The sequence below is a fragment of the Hyperoodon ampullatus genome (genome assembly GCF_949752795.1).
Source record: "Hyperoodon ampullatus genome assembly, chromosome: 3".
Lineage (NCBI taxonomy): Eukaryota > Metazoa > Chordata > Mammalia > Artiodactyla > Ziphiidae > Hyperoodon > Hyperoodon ampullatus.
Genome location: NC_136916.1, coordinates 164,883,346 through 164,908,153, shown reverse-complemented (window position 1 = coordinate 164,908,153; position 24,808 = coordinate 164,883,346). Strand labels below are relative to the sequence as shown.

Below are 24,808 nucleotides of genomic sequence, written 5' to 3'. Positions count from 1 at the left end.
AATCAATCTTCATCTCGGGACGGGACCTGCTTCTGGGGAGCCTGACCTGAGTCAGTGGTTGAAGTGGAATGGAGATGATCATGGTGCTGAAATCAGGGAAATGGGAGGCGTGGGTATTGGGTGGGTTCTCTGTGGGACATTAAAATCAGTCAGGAGGAAAGCAGGACCTGGATGGTGGAAGGCGTTGGGGAGAAGTCAGGTCTACCACTGACAGCCATAAAGCAGAGCAGGTAGTAGAGGAGCCAGAGGGCTTGGGTCTCAAAGGAACAGGGGCTTTGACAGACTGTGGAGTGTTGGTTTTCTGGGACAGCCTGGCCCTGATGTTGTGGGTGAGGGAGATTGAGCAACCTCTACCTGAATGCCACCCTTAGAGGGCAGTATCCTCAGGGGAAGCCCAAGTGTCAGGGAAGAATGTGGAGGAAGTAGGGGAGGTCTTCAGTTCTGCAGCAGGGGGTCCTGTGGTATCTTTGGAAAGGTTTGGAACGGGAGAGGAAGGGCAGGTTGGATCAGAGCAGAGGAAGCAGAGAGTAGAAGACAGATCAAAGCTACATGGAGGCCTCACTGGCCTTGCACTTCTTCAAAGAGTTGATCCTTTTCAGCTTCCTGGTGGATGGTGGCTTGGCAGCCCGAACTCTTGAGTGTAGAGTTTGGTACTCTTCCTGGCACACAGTTGGCATGTGTTGGCTGAATAAGTGAATGAATGACACATCAAGTTTCTAAATACCCCTTCCTTTTTCGTTATTGTAAAACATTAGCACACTCATCACTTCAATGTATTTTATGCTCTGATAGATACGGAATTTATCCAGGTACCTGTACCCACCTCTGTCACCATCGTAGGGTGGGATGCAATGAACAGATTTCCTGAGGTTAGAGAATTAGGCAGTAGCATGGGTTATGGACTGAAGTCACAGAATCTTTCTCCCTAGTGAATTAACACTATTTTTTTTGGTTTTCCTTTCTGCTGTGGATCTGTAAAAATAATTGGTTAAATGAATACAGCTACTCAGGATCTATGTGTTTGTGACCACAGATACTGAAGGGACTTTACTGAGGCTGGAGGAATGCCTGTGGAGGGCGAGGTAGGGCTGGCAAAGTAACACGGACCCTGAGGCCATGTAAAGAGTTGTGGCATTGTAACTGCGGGGTTTTAAGAAGGAGCTAGATTGGAATTTTAGAAGGATCACTTGGCTCCAGCCTGGTTGGGAGGAGTCCCCCGCAGAGAGCTGCAGGAGAGGTAGCTAACTGCTTTTGATGTGACACCTGGGAAAGGCAAACCTAGCTGGAAGGAATGGGTCCTGACAATAGGATTTCAGACGCTTGGCCCCAGGATAAAGGAGGTGTTTTGGGAACTGCAGCTGTTTATATTATTTTTAATCCCAAAGGGAAGGGAAAAAAAACCTTTCCTTTTAAAAGTGCTCTAGCTAATTTAAATTGTGGAGGAAAAACTTAGAGCAGGAGACAAACTATATTACTCATGAAGCATTTTGGAACAAAGGAACCCCAGCCGTGGCTGTGCACCTTTCAGCCTTGACCTCTAAGAAATAAAAATCAAAACATGTCATTAGTAATATATTTTCCTTTCCTTGGAACCTTAGTATATTAGATTTAGGGAGAACCTTAGTGATCATACGATAAAGAAATTGAGTTCTGAATGAATATAGTCAGCTGATTCAGTGCTCTTGTTTTACAGATGAGAAAATTGACAGTTCTAGTTGAACTCTCTTTTTATAAGAGGAAAATATGGCCTCATTTTAAATAAAAGTAAAGTTGAAACAAAACAAAACAAAACAAAACCGTGGAGTCAAGACAAATGAGTCCATCTCGCCAACATGGCAGAGTCTGGGGTCTGTTGGCAGAACCAGAAGGTAGGCACCCCTGGGTCCCGAAAGACGAGCAGACCTGTGGGAAATGCCGGAGCTGTTCTGACCAGCTCAGCACATACAAGAAATATCTCTGGCTCTTGGCTTTTTGTGCTCATGTGCGTAAGTGAGAGTTCATTTCACTGCAGCAGTAAAGGGATCTCACTTGCTACCAGGAGTGACCTATAATGCCCAGGAACTCTGGTACAGAGGTCTGTTGAAGAGAGTTTCCTGGAAGCCAGGGAGAGAAAATGGTCTATGAGAAGGCTGTTAATGAGCAGCAGGATAATCCTACGAGACAGTAATCAGTTCATCAAACACACCCTGAGACCTCTAGCAGACCAGGCCTTGGGAATGATGCTGGGAGTGGAGTGGAATAAGATTGACCACCTTTGGGTGGTGGCTCAGTTGTTAAGAATCCGCCTGCCAATGCAGAGGACAAGGGTTCAATCCCTGGTCTGGGAAGATCCCACATGCTGCAGAGCAACTAAGCCCGTGTGCCACAACTACTGAGCCTGCGCTCTAGAGCCCGCGAGCCACAACTACTGAGCCCCCACGTGCCACAACTACTGAAGCCCGCATACCTAGAGCCCATGCTCCGCAACAAAGAAAAGCCACCGCAATGAGAAGCCCGCGCACTGCAACGAAGAGCAGCCCCTGCTCACCGCAACTAGAGAAAGCCTGCACGCAGCATCGAAGACACAACACAGCCAAAAATATAATTAATTAATTAATTAATTAATTACTTAATTAAACAAAAAGGAAAAAAAAGATTGACCACCTTTGATGTCTAGGAAGCCACACCCTGGTGCTCCCCCTTTGCTCTCTCATTCTTTCTAGTTCTTTCTCTGTTGTCTCTTACATATGGCTCCCTTGAGCACCATCTTTTACTCTCTTCTCATTCTGCATCTCCTTCTGGACCATTTCGTCCAGTCCTGTGGCTTCAATATCACCTATGTTCTCATCACTCTCAAACCTAGGCTTCCAGCTAGATTTTGTCCCTGAGTTCCAGTCCCTTAAGTCTAATGTCTACTGGATATGGCCACCTGGATGTGCCACAGAAGCTGTAAACCCAGGCCTCCTGCCTTTTCTGTCCTGGAGAACACCACGCTCTTCCAACCAGGTGCTTGGGTGTCATCCTGGATCCTGCCCTCTCCACACTTCTCACTTTCTGTCAATCACTAGGATCTGTGGATTTTACTTCTTTAACACCCCTTGTCTCTGACCCCCTCCTCTCCATCCCTTGTGCTACTGCCTGAGTTGAGGCCTCCATGCCAAGAGCCTCATTCTCCAGGCCCTGTCTGCTGGTGAAGACCCCTGACTTTGTGCCATGCCATTGGCTTATAAATACAACAAGAGAGTTGGGGAAGATAGGAGAAACCATCTGCTTACTAGCCCTGAGAAAGAAGTCAGTGATCCTTTGAGCCCCAAATGAATCCAGCAATCTTTGTTTTCTTCTCAGGCTGGGGGTGCACTAATGGGCCAGGGCTTCAGCCTTTGGGTCCTGAAACCCAAATTTATGCTGTTTGGTTCTAGTCAGAGAAACCCCAGGAAGGCAGGCTGGAGGGAAATTCTGCCTGCTTGCTACGAGAGAGGTGACTCACCAAGGGTGATTCATCCCATTCAACAGATCTTTTTAACTCCCCCCCAAATATTTTGCACCCATGAGTAAAAGAGAACCTTCTAGCCCTTTGTGAAGAGAACAAGAAAGCTCAGAACTGAGGGTTTGGAGCACAATGAAGTGTATTACAAGCTCTCCTTGGACTATTTGCTTTCTGAGAATTTTAACACCTTGACTCAGGATGTCTGTCTGTGAGAAAACGACAACAACCACTAGCACCGGATTCAGTGAACTCAGCAGTCAGACTTTCCTTTGGGCATGTGTGCAAACTTGATATCATAAATGCTGGCATAAGGCAGATTTGTGGATGGATGGATGAATGAATTCAGGAACGAGCAAATTGTACCTAGGAGCCTTCCAGCTGTAGGCACTGTGCTAAGCTCCACATTGAGACATAGAGAAAATCTCAAGGGGAAGGGCATCTGATTGTACTGAGGGGTGGGCAGTCAGGGAGGACTTCTTGGAGGTGGTAACACATGAAGAGAGTTTTGAAGTATGAGGAGCAGTTGGCCAGATAAAGAGTGAGAAGGAGAAAGGAATTGGGAAGCAAGACCTGTTCCTCTGGGCTCGGCATGCAGGGGCCTGGGTGTTGCTTGCCTGGGGCAAAAGTTGCGTATGGGGTGTGGCAGCCGGTGAGGCTGGGGAGACAGCCAGGCACGAGGTCCTGGAAGGGAGGCTTGCTGCAAGCCACGGAGCCTGCATGTTCTTCTGAAGGTCCGTGGTGCCTGGAGTGGAGCTTGAGGATGAGGTGGATGTGATCAGATCCACGCCTTGGAGAGGCCCCCTGGAGGATGTGGAGGATGCATTTAAGAGGGGCAGGACTGGAGGCTGTCCCAGCAATTCAGGTGAGAGTAGGTGAGGACAGTGCCGAGTCAAGGTGGCAGCACATTCTTACCTCCTTCTTCCTCACCTTTCAGTCTTCCCATTGCTTCCCACTGTCGTGGCTCTCTGTCCCAGAAATTTCACGATACCTTGGTCTCTTCCATCTGGAAACAAAGCCTGAAGTTTTTAAGGAGGGCTGGAAGGAGAGGGCAATGATAAAACCTAAAGGGAGAGCCTCGTTTGTGGTGGCATTTTGGGGACATGGCTTGGTTATTTAGTATGTCTAGACTGAGTATCATTGCATTCTTTTTTTTTTTAAACCTTTATTGGAGTATAGTTGATTTACAATGTTGTGTTAATTTCTGCTGTACATCAAAGGGAATCACGTATACATATACATATATCAACTCCTTTTTTAGCTTCTTTCACCATACAGGTCATTACAGAGTATTGAGTAGAGTTCCCTGTGCTATACAGTAGGTACTTATTAGTAATCTATTTTATATATAGCAGTGTGTATGTGTCAATCCCCATCTCCCAATTTATCCCCCCTCTTTACCCCCTGGTAACCATATGTTTGTTTTCTACATGTGTACCTCTCTTTCTGTTTTGTAGATTAGTTCATCTGTACCCTTTTTTTAGATTCCACATATAAGCTATATCATATGATATATGTCTTCCTGTGTCTGACTTCACTCAGTATGACAATCTCTAGGTCCATCCATGTTGCTGCAAATGGCATTATTTCATTCTTTTTTATGGCTGAGTAATATTCCATTGTATATATGTACCACATCTTCTTTATCCATTCCTCTGTTGATGGACATTTAGGGTGCTTCCATGTCCTGGCTATCGTAAACAGTGCTGCTGTGAACACTGGAGTGCATGTATCTTTTCAAATTATGGTTTCCTCTGGATATATGCCCAGGAGTGGGATTGCTGGGTCATATGGTAACTCTATTTTTAGTTTTTTAAGGAACCTCCGTACTTTTCTCCACAGTGGCTGTACCAATTTACATTCCCACCAGCAGTGTAGGAGGGTTCCCTTTTCTCCACACCCTCTCCAGCATTTATTGTTTGTAGAATATTTGATGATGGCCATTGTGACCAGTGTGAGGTGATACCTCATTGTAGTTTTGGTTTGCATTTCTCTAATAATTGGATTTTAAAATAAAGGCTGTTACAGTGATGGTCATTGCATTCTTACCAGGACCAGCTTGATCATGTCTAAGGTGAACCTGTCACATGGAAACAGGAAAAACAAGGTTTGGCTGCAAGGTATATAGAATCAGACAGAGCACACACATTCTCTTGGCTGTTCTTAGAGGCAGATCATGGCTGAAACTAGTGGCTGTGACAACCGCGGGATGATGGGGCTGGAATGGTCTCCTCCTCGTCTCTCCTTCCCTCTTCCCAACACCCACCCTCTGGTCCAGCCAGGGAAGCCTTTTGGGGATTCCAGGCTCAGTTTAACCTGGGGCTCTCTGGAAGCTCTGAGCTGCCTATGCAGGTGGCCCTGGAACAATTCCAGACCCGGAGGGGTTGGTGGTGATTGGTGAGGGGAGGCGAGTGTTCCCTGCTTCTCACCAGCGTGTTGCAGTCACAGCTGTACTTTGCGTGGGTTGACAGGCAGGGTCATGTTGCTATGTGACAGTGGTACCTCCGAGGTGGCTGCATTTCACGTTCTCAGGATACCCCGAATCCCGTTCGATACCCAACATCCTGAACACCATTTGTTCCAGGTGCTGTGGAGGAGGGCGGGTACTCAGGGTTAGGGCTCTGAAGCTGGATCCAAGGATGCCACTGCTTACTAGCTTGTGATAGGCTAGTCAGTGTCACCTCCCCTGGCCTCAGTTCCTCACCTGTCCAAGGGGGATAGATAATGTCCATGGCCCGCCACAGAAGGCTTTGTGAAGATAAACTAGATCGTGCATCAGATCTTTGTCAACTCTCCCACACTACCTCTGAAGGCAGGGATGTGTCTTATTCATATATACATCCCCAGGGCCAAGCATGGTGCCTGGTGAACTCATGTGTTTGTTGATTGAATGTAAAGTGTATGGGGCTTGGGAAAGCCTGGGAAAGCCTGAATAGTATAAAATTGAACAAATTCAAACAAGAAGAAAAAGATTTCCACATGTGCCCCCATATCCACCCACATTTACAGAAAAGATGGAATGGACTACTGTTTGGGAGGAAACATTGTAAAATGAAAATTATTGTCTTCCAACATTTTCTTTCTCATCAAGTCTTGGCAGCACTTTTGCTGCCAAATCCTTTTCTGCTGGCGTTGTGAAGTCCGATAGGCCATTACTTTATATGCCTCATCCATTATTGACACATTTTAGATGAAAGGGCTCTTTCCACCTGGAGGTTTTTTTTTTTTCCTAGTTTTCTGTTCCTATGGTCCAGAGAACTGACTTTGAGGTCAGGTTATTTTAATTTTAATCCTGGCTCCACCACTTTCTGGCCACCTGACCTGGGCTTAGTCCTTTAAGCTCTCTGGGTCTCAGTTTCTTTGTCTGTGAAGTGGGCATGTGTGGTGGCCGTGAGCAGGCATGTGCCACGCAGGCCTCCAACTGGAGGGAGTATAACTGAGCAAGAACCCGGCTGCTGCTCTGACGTCCGCTGTGGGCATACTTCCTGTGGGCTGCTTCCAGCCCGTGGCCAAGGGCAGCAGGGACCCTAAAGCAGGCCTCTCCTGGGAGACACAGGACTCCTCAGATGGCTGACTCTGGCTCAAGAACTCCTTGATGGCCGTGCTGAGCCTTCTTGGGCTGCAGGTGGTCTAGGACTCCCACACCCTCCCTTCCTTCCTGCACTCCATCAGTGGATTCAGACTCACAGTGTGTCTGCTGGCTGTCCTCGCCACCTGACTGCATTTCCCTTAATAAAATCCATACACATTTATTTTTATTTTTTTGAATTTTTGAATTTTATTTTATTTTTTTATACAGCAGGTTCTTATTAGTTATCCATTTTATACATATTAGTGTATACATGTCAATCCCAATCTCCCAATTCATCACACCACCACCACCCACCCGCCACTTTCCCCCCTTGGTGTCCATACGTTTGTTCTCTACATCTGTGTCTCTATTTCTGCCCTGCCCATTTAATCCCCTCTTGGCATCTGCTTATGGGAGGACCTGGACTCACACAAGGGAGATAATACCTCATGGTGAGGACCAAATGCAACCATGTAAACAAGTGTTTTTCAGAGTCACAGGCACAAAGTGAGTGTGCAATAAGTGGCAGGAACTCCTATTATCTGCACCACCACTGTCACCACCATCGGGCCGATTTTGCTTCTTTGGTGGCTCCAGGCACAGAGAGCTCCAGTGGCAGATCCCAGGTCACAAGGCAACTTAGTATTAGAGTGAGAGCAACTGTGGTTTCTGAGCAGAAGAAATGGATTAATTAAAACATCCTTTGTAAAACAGAAATATAGATCAGTGGAACAGGATGGAAAGCCCAGAGATAAACCCACGCACCTATGGTCACCTTATCTTTGATAAAGGAGGCAAGAATGTACAATGGAGAAAAGACAGCCTCTTCAATAAGTGGTGCTGGGAAAACTGGACAGCTACATGTAAAAGAATGAAATTAGAACACTCCCTAGCACCATACACAAAAATAAACTCAAAATGGATTAAAGACCTAAATGTAAGGCCAGACACTATAAAATTCTTAGAGGAAAACATAGGCAGAACACTCTATGACATACATCACAGCAAGATCCTTTTTGACCCACCTCCTAGAGAAATGGAAATAAAAACAAAAATAAACAAATGGGACCTAATGAAACTTAAAAGCTTTTGCACAGCAAAAGAAACCAGAAACAAGACGAAAAGACAACCCTCAGAATGGGAGAAAATATTTGCAAATGAAGCAACTGACAAAGGATTAATCTCTAAAATATACAAGCAGCTCATGCAGCTCAATATCAAATAAAACAAACAACCCAATCCAAAGATGGGCAGAAGACCTAAATAAACATTTCTCCAAAGAAGATATACAGATTGCCAACAAATACATGAAAGGATGCTCAACATCACTAATCATTAGAGAAATGCAAATCAAAACTGCAATGAGGTATCACCTCACACCGGTCACAATGGCCATCATCAAAAAATCTACAAACAATAAATGCTGGAGAGGGTGTGGAGAAAAGGGGACTCCCCTGCACTGTGAGTGGGAATGTAAATTGTTACAGCCACTATGGAGAACAGTATGGAGGTTCCTTAGAAAACTAAAAATAGAACTACCATATGACCCAGCAATCCCACTACTGGGCATATACCCTGAGAAAACCATAACTGAAAAAGAGTCATGTACCACAATGTTCTTTGCAGCTCTATTTACAATAGCCAGGACATGCAAGCGACCTAAGTGTCCATCAACAGATGAATGGATAAAGAAGATGTGGCACATATATACAATGGAATATTACTCAGCCATAAAAAAGAAATGAAATTGAGTTATTTGTAGTGAGGTGGATGGACCAGAGACTGTCATACAGAGTGAAGTAAGTCAGAAAGAGAAAAACAAATACTGTATGCTAACACATATATATGGAATCTACAAAAAAAAAAAAGGCTCTGAAGTACCTAGGAGCAGGACAGGAATAAAGATGCAGACATAGAGAATGGACTTGAGGACGCAGGGAGGGGGAAGGGTAAGCTGGGATGAAGTGAGAGAGTGACATGGACATATATACACTACCAAATGTAAAATAGATGGCTAGTGGGAAGCAGCTGCCATAGCACAGGGAGATCAGTCAGTGCTTTGTGACCACATAGAGGGGTGGGATAGGGAGGGTGGGAGGGAGATGCAAGAGGGAGAAGATATGGGGATATATGTATATGTACAGCCGATTCAGTTTGTTATAAAGCAGAAACTAACACACCATTGTAAAGCAATTATCCTCTAATAAAGATGTTTAAAAAATAAAAAGAAAAAACATCCTTTGTAAACTTATCCAAGTTAAGGAAAAGACACAAACCAAATCCTTTTCTAGCCATTGAAATGTGCAGTCATCTTTGCTAAAGCAACCTACTTCATTTTTCATCAAATGCACAAAAGGTTTTGTAACATTCTGAGGTCCCTGCCAATACTCATGATATGTACAAATATACTCCAATCAGTAAGTCAGGGGAGCTTGCATTTCCCAAGAACCATGAGGGGGTAAAAAAAAAAAAAGTGGTCATTGTTATTCACATTTGTCATATAAGGAAACAGAAACTAAGTGGCGGTTTCAAGGTCACCCAGACACTGGTGGGTTTGGGATCGAAACTCTCTGGTTTTTGTTTCTGGTGTTTTGGAACTCAGGAATTGGTGGATTCTGTTCAAACTCTGCTCATAGGCTCAGTCTCTTAGCAAACTGGCACCAGGAACTGGCCCGCAAAGACCTTTCTCAAGCCCAATTCTGCCCAGCCTCAGGGGTGCTAGAGCCCTGGAATCATCCATGATGCAGGTCAGTGAAGGAAACTGATCTCCGTGCTCAGGGCCATCATTTGTCACCCAGAGAGGCTTCATCCTAATGTTTTTTACCTGACGCTGTGAAGCATGTTCACTAAGTAGACTGTCAACCCCGTGAAGCTGGGAGGGACCGTGCCTTATCCCCACCACAGCACAGCCCCATGTGGTGCTAAATAAATGCTTCCTCTTGAGGGTGGTGGTGATTCTGATGGGGCTTCTGTTTATAGTCCAAAGGAGTCATCATCATCATCAACAACAACAGAAAACAAATATTTGCTCTTGGCCAGGCACTGTGCCAAGAAATGGAGATCCAATGATGAAAAGTCAAGCCTTCTGACTCCAAGGAGTTCATAGTCTTGTGGGGAGACGGTGACGTCGAGTCTGCCTGGTGAGGCCAGGATGGCTTCACAGAGGAGGCAGCTTGGAGCTGAGACTGAGGAGGACGGGAGTTCCCCAGGCAGATTGGGGGTGGGGAGGGGACTCCTGGCAGAGGGAACACACGTGAAGGTGTGGAGGTGTGGACAGAGCACTGCTGTGTTGGAGGACCTGTCCAGTGTTGCTGGAATGTCAAGCTGTTTTCCATATGACCCCGCCATCCACCACTGTAGGCGTGGTTTGGAGGTGCCAACATTTCTTCCTGCCTTTCCTTTTTCATTAGAAGCTTCTTTTCATCAGCCATCAATGGGTCAGGCACTGGGCAGGTTACTGGGGTACAAGAGATGAGGGGGTCGACACGGTGCCTGCCCTCCTGGAGCTCTAAGTCGAATGATGAGCAAACAGGTTCTGTCAACATCATAGTGCAGAGAGTGGGGGCCAAGGGAGACCTAATTTAGTGGGGGGTGTATTAGTTTTCCTGTGTCTGTTGTAACAAATTGCCACAAACTTAGTGGCTTAAAACAACACAAATTTATTATCTTATGATTCTGGAAGTCAGAAGTTAAAAATCTGTCTTACTGGGCTGAAATTAAGGTCTAGGCAGGGCTGGATCCTTCTGGAGGCTCTAGGGGAGAATCTGTTCCTTGTCTTTTCCAGCTTCTAGGGACTGACTACATTCCTTGTCTTATGGCCACATCACTTGGACCTCTACTTCTGTCCTTAAATCTGTTTCTTTCTCTGACCCTCCTGCATTCCTCTTATAAGGACATTTGTGATGACACAGGGTCCGCCCAGATAATCCAGGATAATCTCCCCAACTCAAGGTCCTTAACTTAATCAGATCTGCAAAGTTCCTTTTGCCATGTAAGGTAACATATTCATAGGTCCCAGGGATGAGGATATGGGCATCTTTGGGAGCTGTTATTCTGCCGACCACAGAGGGACCAGGGGGAAGGGGAGGAGGTGCTTCTAGAAGTGGTATTTAAACCCCAGACTAATGGGTCAGAAGGTGGGTGAAAGTGGAAGCAAGGAGGTCATTTAGGAGGCTGTTGGATTAGACCAGGCAGGATGTGATGGTGGCCTGGATGAGGCTGGTGGCCATGGTGATGGTGAGAGGCGCAAGGGATTAAGATGCAGTGAGGAGGGCGAGAGAATGGGAAATGAGGGCAAAGTTGAAAGAAAGCAGGTCTGGGCAAGGCTAGACTTCTCTGTATCAACAGGGCAAGTTGGAACCTGAATGTAATGCCTTTAGGGAATATTAGCAAGAACATAATGCCCAGGGTGCTAATTCTAATTCTTAAGTCAGAGATTCCAGGGAGTTCTGTGTTCATGTAGGTCAGAAGGAAATGTAACATTTACTGACTTATTTGATAGAATAATGTACAATAAAAAGCTGATATTCAACTTTGGTTTCCAAAGAGAAAATCTGATTTTGAGGTTCTATGAGGAAAGGCAGACTTTACAAACTAGATTCTTCCAGGTGTTGTCAGGGTCATTGGTGTTTGAGTGAGGAGGAGTGACATTCGTACACTTTTATTTACCCTGAGTTCCCCAAGGCAGAGATAGAGCAGTTTAACTCTCACGAGTGGGACTGTTTGCCTCACTTAGATAATTAGGTTTGTCACCTCCTAATATACATTATTTACACAACAGCCAAGCTGCACCTTGACAGAGGCCATAATAGCATTAGTATTATAAAAGGAGAACAAAAGCGAAGGAAAATGGCCATTCGTTGCGCACTAGGCTGATTTCTGAAATGTGTGATACCATTCTGTGTGTGACACTGCGCTGAACTTCCTGCCGTTCCCGAAGAGTCCCCAAATTAACCTATTTACATCCAAGGTAATGAAATTGTCCTTACAGAGAGCAGGGACCTTTGAGAATTCGATGTGTTCAAACCAGGGGAAATTTCTTTTCCAATAACTTATTATTCGAGGAAAATAAAAGAAAAATTCTATCATTAATAGATCAGGAGTGATTACATGTAACTCATTGCATTTTCTATTGAGAAATACATTTAGGGTCTATTTTATTCTATTTATTTTCAGGAAACAAAGTTAATCGGAATATAACATCAGTCTTTGATTCCTTCCCTCATTATCACCACCTTTCTTTTTCCTTACCTTTAGTAGTTGTCAGAAACCCAAACTTTCTTTACACTGATTGATTTTTCCAATTGAAGTATAGTACATTTACAATATTATATTAGCTTGAGGTGTAAAACAGTGATTCAATATTTTTATAGGTTATACTACATTTAAAGTTATTACAAAAAATTGCTATATTTCCCTGGGCTGTACAATACATCCTTGTTGCTTATTTATTTATTTATTATGTTAAGCCAATGAAAATTTTTTTATTAATGTTTAGTTGATTTACAGTATTGTATAAGTTTTAGGTGTACAACATAGTGATTCGCAATTTTTAAAGGTTATACTCCATGTATAGTTATTATAAAATACTAGCTATATCACCTGTGCTATACAATATATCCTTGTAGCTTATTTATTTTACACATAGTAGTTTGTGCCTCTTAATCCTGTACCCCTATCTTGTCCCTTCTCTCTTCCCTTGCCCCACTGGTTACCACTAGTTTGTTTTCTTTAAAATTTATTTATTTTTGGTTGTGTTGGCTCTTTGTTGCTGCATGTGGGCTTTCTCTGGTTGTGGTGAGCTGGGGCTACTCTTTGTTGCGGTGTGCGGGCTCATTGTAGTGGCTGATCTTGTTGAGGAGCACGGGCTCTAGGTGCACGGGCTTCAGTAGTTGCAGCACGTGGGCTTGGTAGTTGTGGTTCGCGGGCTCCAGAGTGCAGGCTCAGTAGTTGTGGCGCATGGGCTTAGTTGCTCCGTGGCATGTGGGATCTTCCTGGACCATGGCTGGAACCCGTGTCCACTGCATTGGCAGGCAGATTCCTAACCACTGCGCCACCAGGGAAGTGCCCACTAGTTTGTTTTTTATATCTGTGAGTCTGTTTCTCTTTTGTTGTATTTACTAGTTTTTTTTTATTTTTTACATTCCACATATAAGTGATATAGAGTATTTGTCCTTCTCTGTCTGACTTGTTTCACTAAGCAAAATATCCTCCAAATCCATCCGTGTTGTTGCAAATGGCAAAATTTCGTTCTTTTTTATGGCTGAGTAATATTCCATTGTGTGTATATACCACATCTTCTTTATCCATTCATCTGTTGATGGACACTTCCATATCCTGGCTGTTGTAAATAAAGGTGCTATGAACATTGGGGTGCATGTATCTTTTCGAAATAGTGTTTTCATTTTCTTCAGATATATACCCAACAATGGAATTGCTGGATCATATGGTAATTCTATTTTTGGTTTTTTGAGGAACTTCTATACTGTTTTTCATCGTGGCTATACCAATTTACAATCCCAACAGTGTATTAATGTTCCCTTTTCTCCACATCCTTGCCAACATTTGTTATTTGTAGACTTTTTGTTGATAGCGATTTTGACAGGTGTGAGATGATATCTCATTTTGGTTTTGATGTGTATTTGATGATTAGTGATGTTGAGGATTTTTTAATGTGCCTGTTGGCCATCTGTATATCTTCATTGGAAAAATGTCTGTTCAGGTCTTCTGCCCATCTTTAATTGAGTTTTTTGGTTTTTTGATATTGAGTTGTGTGAGCTGTTTATCTGTTTTGGATATTAACCCCTTATCGATCATATCATTTGCAAATCTTTTTTCCCATTCAGTAGGTTGTCTTTTTGTTTTGTCAATGGTTTCCTTTGCTGTGCAAAAGCTTTTATGTTTAATTAGGTCCCATTTGTTTATTTTTGCTTTTATTTCTTTTACGTTAGGAGGCAGATCCAAAAAAATATTGCTGTAGTTTAAGTCAAAGTGGGTTCTGCCTATGTTCTCTTCTAAGAGTTTTATGGTTTTTGTGCCAGTACCATGCTATTTTGATTATTGTAGCTTTGTAGTATAGTCTGAAGTCAGGGAGCATGACACTGCTAGCTTTGTTCTTTCTTTTCAAGACTGTTTTGGCAATTTGGGGTCTTTTGTGGTTCCATATAAAATTTAGGATTATTCTAGTTCTGTGAAAAATGTCCCTGGTATTTTGATAGGGATTACATTAAATCTGTAGATTGCTTTGGGTAGTATGGACATTTTAACAATATTAATTCTTCCAATCCAAGAGCATGGGATATCTTTCCATTTCTTTGAATCATCTTCGATTTCCTTCATCAGCGTTTTAGAGTTTTCATAGTATAGGTCTTTCACCTCCTCGGTTAAGTTTATTCCTAGGTATTTTTATGTGATTTTTAAATGGAATTTAAAAAAAAACCTTTCTCTTTCTGATATTTCATTATTAGTGTATAGAAACACAACATATTTCTGTTTATTAATCTTGTATCTTGCAACCTTGCTGAATTCATTTATCAGTTTTAATAGTTTTTGCGTGGAGACTTTAGGTTCCTCTATATAGAGTATCATGTCATCTGCAAATAGTGATTGTTTTACCTCTTCCCTTCCAATCTGAATACATTTTTCTTCTTTATCTTGTCTGAATTCTGTGACTAGGACTTCCAATACTATGTTAAATATAAGTGGAGAGAGTGGGCATCTTTGTCTTCTTCCTGAATTTAGTGGGAAAGCTTTCAGCTTTTCACTGTTGAGTATTATGTTGGTTGTGAGTTTGTCATAAATGGCCTTTATTATGTTGAGATATGTTCCCTCTCTACACACTTTAATGAGAGTTTTTATCATGAATGGATGTTGAATTTTGTCAAATGCTTTTTCTGCTTCTATTGAGATTATCATGTGATTTTTATCTTTCCTTTTGTTAATGTGATGTATCACATTGATTGATTTTCAAATGTTGAACCATCCTGTGACCCTGGAATAAAACCAACTTGATCATGGTGTATGATCCTTTTTATGTATTGTTGGAATTGATTTGCTAATATTTTGTTGAGGATTTTTGTGTCTATATTCATCAGAGATATTGGCCTGTAATTTTCTTTTTTTTCATATCTTTATCTGGTATCAGGGTAATGGTAATCTCATAAAATGAATTTGGGAGTGTTCCATCCTCTACAACTTTAGAGGGGAATATTTTGAGAAGGAAAGGTATTAGCTCTTATTTATATGTTTGGTAGAATTCCTCTGTGAAGCCATCCCATCCTGGACTTTGGTTTGCTGAGAGATTTTTTTTTATTACAATTTCAATCTTACGTCTGTTAATGTTGCCTTTTTTCCCTGACTCAGTCTTGGCAGGCTGTACATTTCTAGAAGTTTGTCCATTTCCTCTAGGTTGTCCAATTTGTTGGCATATGACTGTTTATAGTATTCTTTTATGACTTATTGTATCACTGTGCTATCAGTTGTTATTTCTCCTCTTTCATTTCTTACTTTGTTTGTTTGGGTCTTCTCTCTTTTCTTCTTAATGAGCCTAGCTAAAGGTTTATCAATTTTGTTTATTTTTTCAAAAAACCAACTCTTGGTTTCATTGATTCTTCCATTACTTTTTGGTATCTATTTTATTTATTTCTCCTCTGATCTTTATTATTTCCTTCCTTGTGCTGACTTTGGGCTTTGTTTGTTCTTCTTTTTCTAATTTCTTTAGGTGAAAGGTTAGGTTGTTTATTTGAGATTTTTCTTGTTTCTTGAGGCCTGTATTGCTATAAACTTCCCTCTTAGAACTGCTTTTGCTTCATCCCATAGATTTTGGAAAGTTGTGTTTTCATTTTCATTTGTTCAGGGTTTTTTCTGATTTCCTTTTTGATTTCTTTGTTGACTCATTAGTTTTTTAGTAGCATGTTGTTTAGTCTCTGTGGATTTGTGCTTTCCCCATTTTTCTTTCTGTAGTTGATTTCTAGTTTCATACTTCTTGGTTGGAAAAAATGCTTGATATAATTTCTATCCTCTTAAATTTGTTGAGACTTGTTTTGTGGCCTGGCATGTGACCTATCCTGGAGAACATTCTGTGTGCACTTGAAAAGAAAGTGTATTCTGCTGTTTTTGGGTGGAATGTCCTGTATATATATATCTATTAAGCCCAACTGGTATTGTGTCATTTAAGACCACTGTTGCCTTGTTGATTTCCTATCTAGATGACCTGTATATAGATGTAAGTGGGGTGTTAAAGTCCCCTATATTATTGTATTGTTGTCAATTTCTCTCTTTATGTCTGTTAATATTTGCTTTATATATTTAGGTACTCTTGTATTGGGTGCATATATGTTAATGAATGTAATATCCTCTTCTTGTATTGATCCCTTTATCAATATATAATGCCCTTCTTTGTCTTTTGTCACAGACTTTTAAAGTCTATTTTGTCTGATGTGAGTATTGCTACCTCTGCTTTCTTGTCGTTGCCATTAGCATGAAATATCTTTTTCCACGCCCTCACTTTCAGTCTCTGTGTGTATTTAGTTCTGAAGTGAGTCTCTTGTAAGCAGCATATAGGTAAGTCTTGTTTTTTTATCCAATCAACCACCCTATGTCTTGATTGGAACATTTAGTCCATTGACATTTAAAGTAATTATTGATAGGTATGTACTTATTGTCATTTTGTTATTTGTTTTCTGGTTGCATTTATAGTTCTTCCTTGTTCTTTTCTTCTTCTTTTAGTTCCTTCGCTTATTTGATGACTTTCTTTAGTGGTATGCTTGTTCCTTTCTCTCTTGTTTTTGTGTATCTGTTGTAGGTTTTGACTTGTGATTACCATGGGGTTCATATGTGTTGACCTGTATCTATTTGTTTTAAACAGGTAGTTCTTCAAGTTCAAACACATTCTAAAAGATCTACATTTTTTCTTCTCCCACATATTTTATTTTTGATGTAATATTTTTCATCTTCATGTTTATCCCTTTACTGATTATTGTAGTTATACTTGATTTTACAACTTTTTTGTCTTTTAATCTTTGTACTAGCTTATTTAAGCAGCTGATCCTCAGCCTTTACTGTATATTTTCCTTTACTAGTGGGATTTTTCCTTTCCTATAGATACTTCTTCTTGTAGCCTTTTCTTTTCCACTTAGAGAAGACCCTTTAACATTTCTTTTAGGGTTGGTTTAGTATTGATGAACTCTTTTAGTTTTTGCTTATCTGGGAAGTTCTTTGTCTCTCTTAAATTCTAATTGATAATCTTGCTGGATAGAGTGTTCTAGGTTGCAGGTTTTTCCCTTTCAGCACTTAAAATATATCATGATACTCCCTTCTGGCTTGCAAAGTTTCTACAGAAAAAATCAGCTGAAAGCCTTCTGGGGGATACCTTGTATATGACTCTTTGTTTTTCTCTTGCTGCCTTTAGAATTCTCTCTTTATCTTTAAGTTTTGCCACTTTAATTATGATATATCTTGGTGTGGGTCTGTTTGGGTTCATCTTGTTTGAGACTCTCTGTTCTTCCTGAAGTTGGATATCTGTTTCCTTCTTCAGATTTGGGAAGATTTCAGTCATAATTTCATAAAATATATCTTCAACCCCCTTCTCTCTCTCTCCTTCTGGGCCCCCTATGATGTGAATGTTGGTACACTTGATGTTATCCTAGAGAGCTCTTAAACTGTTCTAATTTTTAAATTTATTTTTCTTTTTGCTGTTCTGATTGGGTGAATTCTGTTGTTCTGTCTTCCAGATCCCTTCTATGTTCTTCTGTGTCACCTCATCTGCTGTTAATTCCTTCTAGTGTGTTTTTCATTTCAGTTATTGTATTCTTTGGTTCTGACTGGTTCTTTATTATACATTTTTTAGTTCCTTGTTAAAATTCTCATCTATTCTTTTACCTAATTCAGTTAGTATTCTTATTACTAATGCTTTGAATTCTTCATTTGGTAACTTGTTTATTTTGATTTCATTAATTATTTTTTCAGGGGTTTTCTCTTGCTCTTTCAATTGAGAAACTTCCTCTGTCTTCTCATTTTCTCTATCTTTCTCTGTCTCTATGAAATTAGGTAAAACTGTTACCCATTGCTCCTTATGTTGGAGCATTCCTTTACAGTCTGAGTTTGCCAGTGGCTTTGGTGGGAGAGCTGGATTTGATGTGAACACAAGCCATATCTTTCCTCAGGTTGTGCTGGCAGCTATTATCTTGGTAGGAGGTGGGGATGGAGATGGAAGGACTAGGGCTGGAGCAGGTGTGAGCTGAAGCTTCTGTGCTAAGTGTCCATCATCACCCTGTGGGGGAGCAGGGTCAGGTTCCAAGTTGCTAGAGCAGAAGCCGTGAGAGTTGGGCTTCCAAACCGGCTCAGTTCCCTTCAAGTATGTGCTCTCCCCCTCCCAGCACTGGCACCCTCACTCCAGAGTAGAACAGTACTGGAGCAAGAGGAGCTAGCGCAGGCACTCAGTGAGGGCTGGGGTACCGTCCGTGGCGGTCCAGCCACCATCAGAGATCTGGACTGCCTCTCATGTGCCACTTGTATAAGTGAAGCAATGGCTGCCTCTGCCCTTCTCAGATGTTGCTTCAGGTTTGAGCTACCTCAGTGTCTCACGACTAAGGTCTTTCCTTGGTCATGGCAGCTCTTATTCCAGTGTGGAGCTGTGATGGGAGGCAAGCAAGGCTGGAATGTTCACTTGGACCAGGCTGGTGTATACACTGGGGAAGTCATGGGAAACCAGTCGGCCACCTGCTTGATTTCAATTTGCCCTCTCATCCCTGCTTCAGGAGCAAGCCAGCACAAGCACGCTCCTCCTGAGTGGAGTTCAGGCTTCCCACAATCCTCTTGTTAGTCCCACCAGCCCTCCAGGGGGTCGTCTTCTTTTTGTAGGACCCCAGGGTTGGGGCACCCAATATGTGGCTTGAACCACTCACTTCTCAGGGAGTGGCTTCACCCATGAAATCTCCCTTCTCCTCTGAGTCCCCTCCCAAGAGCACAGGTCTCAACCTGTAGATGTATTTCTGATGTGTTCGTAGGGGGAGGTGAGTTCCATGTCCTCCTGCTTCTCTATCTTGATCTGAGTGTCACTGTGTTTGGTTTTTGACTCTTCATTATAGCAAGCTCACCCTTCTTTTGTTTTGTGACCATAGACCTGGATAAAAGAACTTTTAAACTTGCTAGATGCTCATCTCTTCTATACTCTTGGTATTACCTAGCCCTCAGCACTTGGAAAATTCTGCTGGGTATCCTTCTCCTACCTTTTCTTCTCCAAATTGAACAATATGTCTCTTTTTAAAATATCATGGTTTGTTGTGTATCTTACACATCACTTAACAAGGAAACTAAGAGAGAAAATAAATGAGAAATAACAGAGACATGGCTTTCAAATTTGGACCCTTGTAGAGAAATATAAACATTTCAGACTCAATATTATTTTTTTTATGAAAACTAGAACTCCTGGTGCTCACTGTTTTAGAATTCAACAGACACCTAGCAACTGATTGAATTCCCTCACTGCAGGCTTGGTGAACCAATTTTTAATCCTCACATTTGAAAGCTGGCTTGAGAAAGACATCTGTGCTTTGTTTCCGACAAGTTTTGGGCTTTGTGTTTATAAACAAACTCTCTTTTCCCCTCTCACCCACCCCGTTTCTCAGTGGCCGTTCCTGCAGCAGCGCCCCCGGTGTGCCAGCCCAAGGGCACCACTAACGGGCATTACGCGGCCCCACGCCTCTCCATCTCCTCCCGAGCCACGGTGGTAGCCAGAATGGAAGGTGCCTCCCAGGGGGGCCTGCAGACCGTCATGAAGTGTAAAACAGTGGTTGCCATCTTCGTGGTCGTGGTGGTCTACCTCGTCACGGGCGGTCTCGTCTTCCGGGCATTGGAACAGCCCTTTGAGAGCAGCCAAAAGAACACTATTGCCTTGGAGAAGGCAGAATTCCTGCGGGATCATATCTGTGTGAGCCCACAGGAGCTGGAGACATTGATTCAGGTGAGCAAGGAGTGAGTCAACAGTAGAATCACCTGTTGGGGGGAGAGTGTGATGTTGGTTTTGTCTTTCTGGCTCACTGAGCTTTGCCGTTGGTTGAGATGCTACTGATGGTCAGGGAGGTCCTCTCTGGGAGGTGACACTTGAGTGGAGACCTGTGACAATGTGGGGGAAGAGGGGTCACATGTACAACGTAGGAGCAGGCTGTGTTTTGTATCACCTGCTTTTGCGTGTGGTGGCCAGAGGCAGCAGCAGGCAAAGGGCTTTGGATTTTCAAATTCAAGGCCACTTATATATGCTGATTAGCTTTTAAATCTGTGTGAGATGCTGGGGTAAGAGGGTGGCCTAGAAACCAAAGAAAGAAAGAATTTTAAACAAGCAGGGATGTATTAACCTGTCAAAGGTGAATGAGAATGGAACAGAGAAAAGGTCACCAGCTGTGGGATGGGTAGGGTGTTAGTGACTTGAAAGAGGCTTTGTTGGATTTGTGAGGATGAAATAATAAGGATAACAGTAACAGGGCCAATCAAGGGTTGCTATTTTTGAACACTTACTGTGTGTCAGGCACTGTACTAAAGCCCTTCCATACCTTGGATATTAAGGAAAAAATGTTCATAAAAAATGGAGGCAGAGAACTTTGGGCCCCCGCCTACAGAAACAAGGCAGAGGAAGGGGTGGGGCGACCTTGGCAGAGGTGATGTGAGGCTGGGAAGGGATGTGGGAGACAGGGAGTCATCTAAGGTGGCATAACAGGAGGAAGCGCAACAGGAGGCTTGAGAAGTGAGCGAAAGTTGGAGAGGACCGAGTCCTGGGAAGAGAGAAGGGAAGTGGTTTAGAGCCCAGCAGATGGGCTTCACCTTGGAGGTGAGGCAGGATGACAGCCTCCAATCTACATGCCCTCCTGAGCCACAAGGAGTAGTGGTGGGGGGCGGTGACATTTATGGAGGCAAGGGAGAGTCCCATCTTTCTGTGGGTTCTAAAGTTTGGAAGACAGAGGGATGGAAAAGACAGCTTTCACAATTCCTTCTGGCTCTGGGATTACCGGCATTAAATTCTTTTCTTTTAAAAATTAATTAATTTTATTTTTGGCTGCGTTGGGTCTCTGTTGCTACGTGCGGGCTTTCTCTAGTTGCAGCGAGGGAGGGCTACTCTTTGTTGTGGTGTTCGGGCTTCTCATTGCGGTGGCTTCTCTCGTGGCGGAGCATGGGCTCTAGGCGCACGGGCTTCAGTAGTTGTGGCATGTGGGCTCCAGTAGTTGTGGCACCCGGGCTTAGTTGCCCCGTGGCATGTGGGGTCTTCCCAGACCAGGGATTGAACCTGTGTCCCCTGCATTGGCAGGCGGATTCTTAACCACTGCACCACCAGGGAAGTCCCACCAGCGTTAAATTCTAATGGCTAAAAAAAAATTCTAATGGCTACTACAAATTAGGATTCTGTAGGATTCACAAGTCTGGGCTGGCTTGTTTATTTATCTATTTCCAGCTACACTGATAGGGTAGGGGAATTCTGAGGCTGCTTATGATCTGGCCCCTTCATAGTAGTTGTAGTCTTTTAAATTAGTTTCTATAATCTGACTTGACTCTTAGATTAATAGAAATATACATTTTTTTTCCTGGGAATACATATGGTTTCATACCTATATCCTACAGTTTTTATTAAAAAATAAAACCTTGCAATTCTAAAGGTCAAGGGGCAGTGTTTCATATCACTCTTTCTTAGGTGGCCTTGTCTTTTTTTTTTTTCTCCTTTCATGGTAAAATGCTACTAATCTGTCACTAATCTGTGCCAGATTTAAGGCTCATAAAGGTGTAGAGAATGGAGGAAATAATTCTGGAGTAATTTTCAGTAAGGAACTTATTATACATGTTGTGGTGATATGTGGTGAGATCCTTTTTATTTAGTTGCAATACATGTAATAACCTAAAAGGTGGTCTGAATTGAATCTGGACTTGTGCCTGAATTTTTTTTCCTTAGACAATGAGATCTTGAGGAAAGGGATCATATCTTATTATCTTTGCATCCATGTGTAGCCGCTGCGTGGCTTTACATCTAATTACTACCCAACAGAGAAATGCTTTTGGGATGAGCTATCAAACTAAATCTATAACACTGGTAATGCCATGAGACACCTGAGCTTATTCATGCATTTATTTATTAATTCCGTATTTCTCTATTGTTCATTCTTTGGCCTTCTACTTTATGAAAGAATTCAGTGGCCAGAATGAAGGACAGAATGGAGGAGGTAGAGATTCTAGTTCTGGTGTTGCTGTTAAGACCCATCCTTTGACCTCGAAGATTTCTCTGTGAAATGAGGGTGTGTGTGTGTGTGTGTGTGTGTGTGTGCGCGCGCGCGCACGCATGCCTTTGAGATCATTTTTATAACAATTAAAACATATACCCTTTAGTAGGCACCCGTTATGAGCTAGGCCTCTTCTACCCATCATCTCATTTAGTCTCTCCAACAACCTTCTAAGTTGGTATAATTATACTCATTTTACAGGTAAAGAACTGATGCTAAAAGAGGTTGAGTAACTTTCGAACCACCAACATGATAGAGCTGGGATTCAAAGTGAGGTCTGCCTGGCTCTACCCTGCCTCGCCCAATGAGTCTACAGCCCTTGAAGTAGCGTTTACTTTAGCATAAGCTTAACTCTCTCTTAAACATTCGCTTTATGTTCAACACTTTCCTGAATTTTAGCAGAGTCAAAAAGCATTGGAGTTCTTTGCTCTTTAACAGAAAGCATTTCCTCTTTTTTCTCTTTATACCCATTGACTATCAATCCTGAACATGGGATACTTTAAGATCTCCATCTACTCTGATATAAGGATTTATACTGGTGCTTACCTACAGTTTTTTGTAGGCTAAGCAGTTAAAAATGCTGAACCTGTGTCAGTCAAGAATCAAATTATTATGGTTTATAAATAAGATGAAAAGACAACCCTCAGAATGAGAGAAAATATTTGCAAACGAAGCAACTGATAAAGGATTAATCTCCAAAATATACAAGCAGCTCATGCAGCTCAATATCAAAAAAACAAACAAACCAATCCAAAAATGGGCAGAAGACCTAAATAGACATTTCTCCAAAGAAGATATACAGATTGCCCACAAACACATGAAAGGATGCTCAACATCACTAATCATTAGAGAAATGAAAATCAAAACTACAATGATGTATCACCTCACACCAGTCAGAATGGCCATCATCAAAACATCTACAAAAAAAAAAAAATCTACAAACAATAAATGCTGGAGAGGGTGTGGAGAAAAGGGAACCCTCTTGCACTGTTGTTGGGAATGTAAATTGCTACAGCCACTATGGAGAACAGTATGGAGGTTCCTTAAAAAACTAAAAAGAGAAATACCATACAACCCAGCAATTCCACTACTGGGCATATACCCTGAGAAAACCATAATTCAAAAAGAGTCATGTACCACACTGTTCATTGCAGCTCTATTTACAGTAGGCAGGACATGGAAGCGACCTAAGTGTCCATAGACAGATGAATGGATAAAGAAGATGTGGCACATATATACAATGGAATATCACTCAGCCATAAAAAGAAACAAAATTGAGTTATTTGTAGTGAGGTGGATGGACCTAGAGTCTGTCAAACAGAGTGAAGTAAGTCAGAAAGAGAAAAACATATACCGTATGCTAACACATATACATGGAATCAAAAAAAAAAAAAGGTTCTGAAGAACCTAGGGGCAGGACAGGAATAAAGACAGACGTAGAGAAGGGACTTGAAGACACGGGGAGGGGGAAGTGTAAGCAGGAACGAAGTGAGAGAGTGGCATGGACATATATACATTACCAAATGTAAAATAGATAGCTAGTGGGAAGCAGCCACATAGCACAGGGAGATCAGCTCGGTGCTTTGTGTCCACCTAGAGGGGTGGGATAGGGAGGGTGGGAGGGAGACGCAGGAGGGAGGGGATATGGGGATATATGTATACATATAGCTGATTCACTTTGTATACGGCAGCAACTAACACACCATTGTAAAGCAATTATACTCCAATAAAGATGTTAAAAAAATTTAATATGGTTTATCCTTCACTGATTCCTTCATAGAATGAAAGTGTCCACACTTTTGGACCAGGGGGCATCCTCTCCACTGTACGCCTCTGAGCAGCACTGTATGTAGTGCTCATAAGAAACACAGTGTTTGGGAGGGTTTTCAGTGTGGTGTGTTCTAAGCTGGAAAAATAATATTATTGTATCTCACCGATATTTTTATTGTCGTATCTGGCTGGTCAATGGTATTTTTCTGGTAGTGTCAGGACTCTTGGCTGGATTGAGTGAACCCCTCATAAAGCTAATCTGGAAGGTGTAAATCATGTTATTAATAATAAAAACAGAATACCTGGAACAGATTAACCCCCGTGAAATGCCTTGATAGCTTAAAAGGGCCATAGCTGGGGAGGGATTTTCCAAAGACTTAAACCACTTTTATGAGGTATGATGGGACTCCGGAGGTGACAGATGGGTCACCATCCCTGACCCAGATGCTGCTATGGAGGAGACTGTTTCATTAATTAATTCATCTATGCATTCTTTAAGTTGCTACAGAGCTTGTTACATCAGGTAACATGCTAAGTGTTGGGGATAGAAAAGATGAAGATAAAATACACCTTGAGCAAGTTGTGAACTTCTCTGTGATTCCATTTCATTATCAATAAAATGTGCCTAAAATCCCTCACCCTTAGGATATTGAGAGGATTAAATTCTATAATTCATGAGAAGGGCTTTGAACTGCTCTTGGCACGTGGTGCGCACTCAAACAAAAAGATAGATATTGCTGCTGCTGT

General features: G+C 42.3%; 1 protein-coding gene across 2 annotated transcripts in view; it reads left to right on the top strand.

Annotated features, from left to right (window-relative positions):
- KCNK10 (potassium two pore domain channel subfamily K member 10) overlaps positions 1 to 24,808 on the top strand; it is a gene marked incomplete at both ends in the record, with an annotated part of 147,672 nt that overhangs the window by 48,065 nt on the left and 74,799 nt on the right. For both annotated transcript variants that reach the window (XM_079699504.1, XM_079699503.1), the window contains one exon: positions 19,661 to 19,995. In XM_079699504.1, the coding sequence (XP_079555630.1) occupies positions 19,661 to 19,995 (335 nt within the window). The remainder of the gene's footprint in view (positions 1 to 19,660; positions 19,996 to 24,808) is intronic.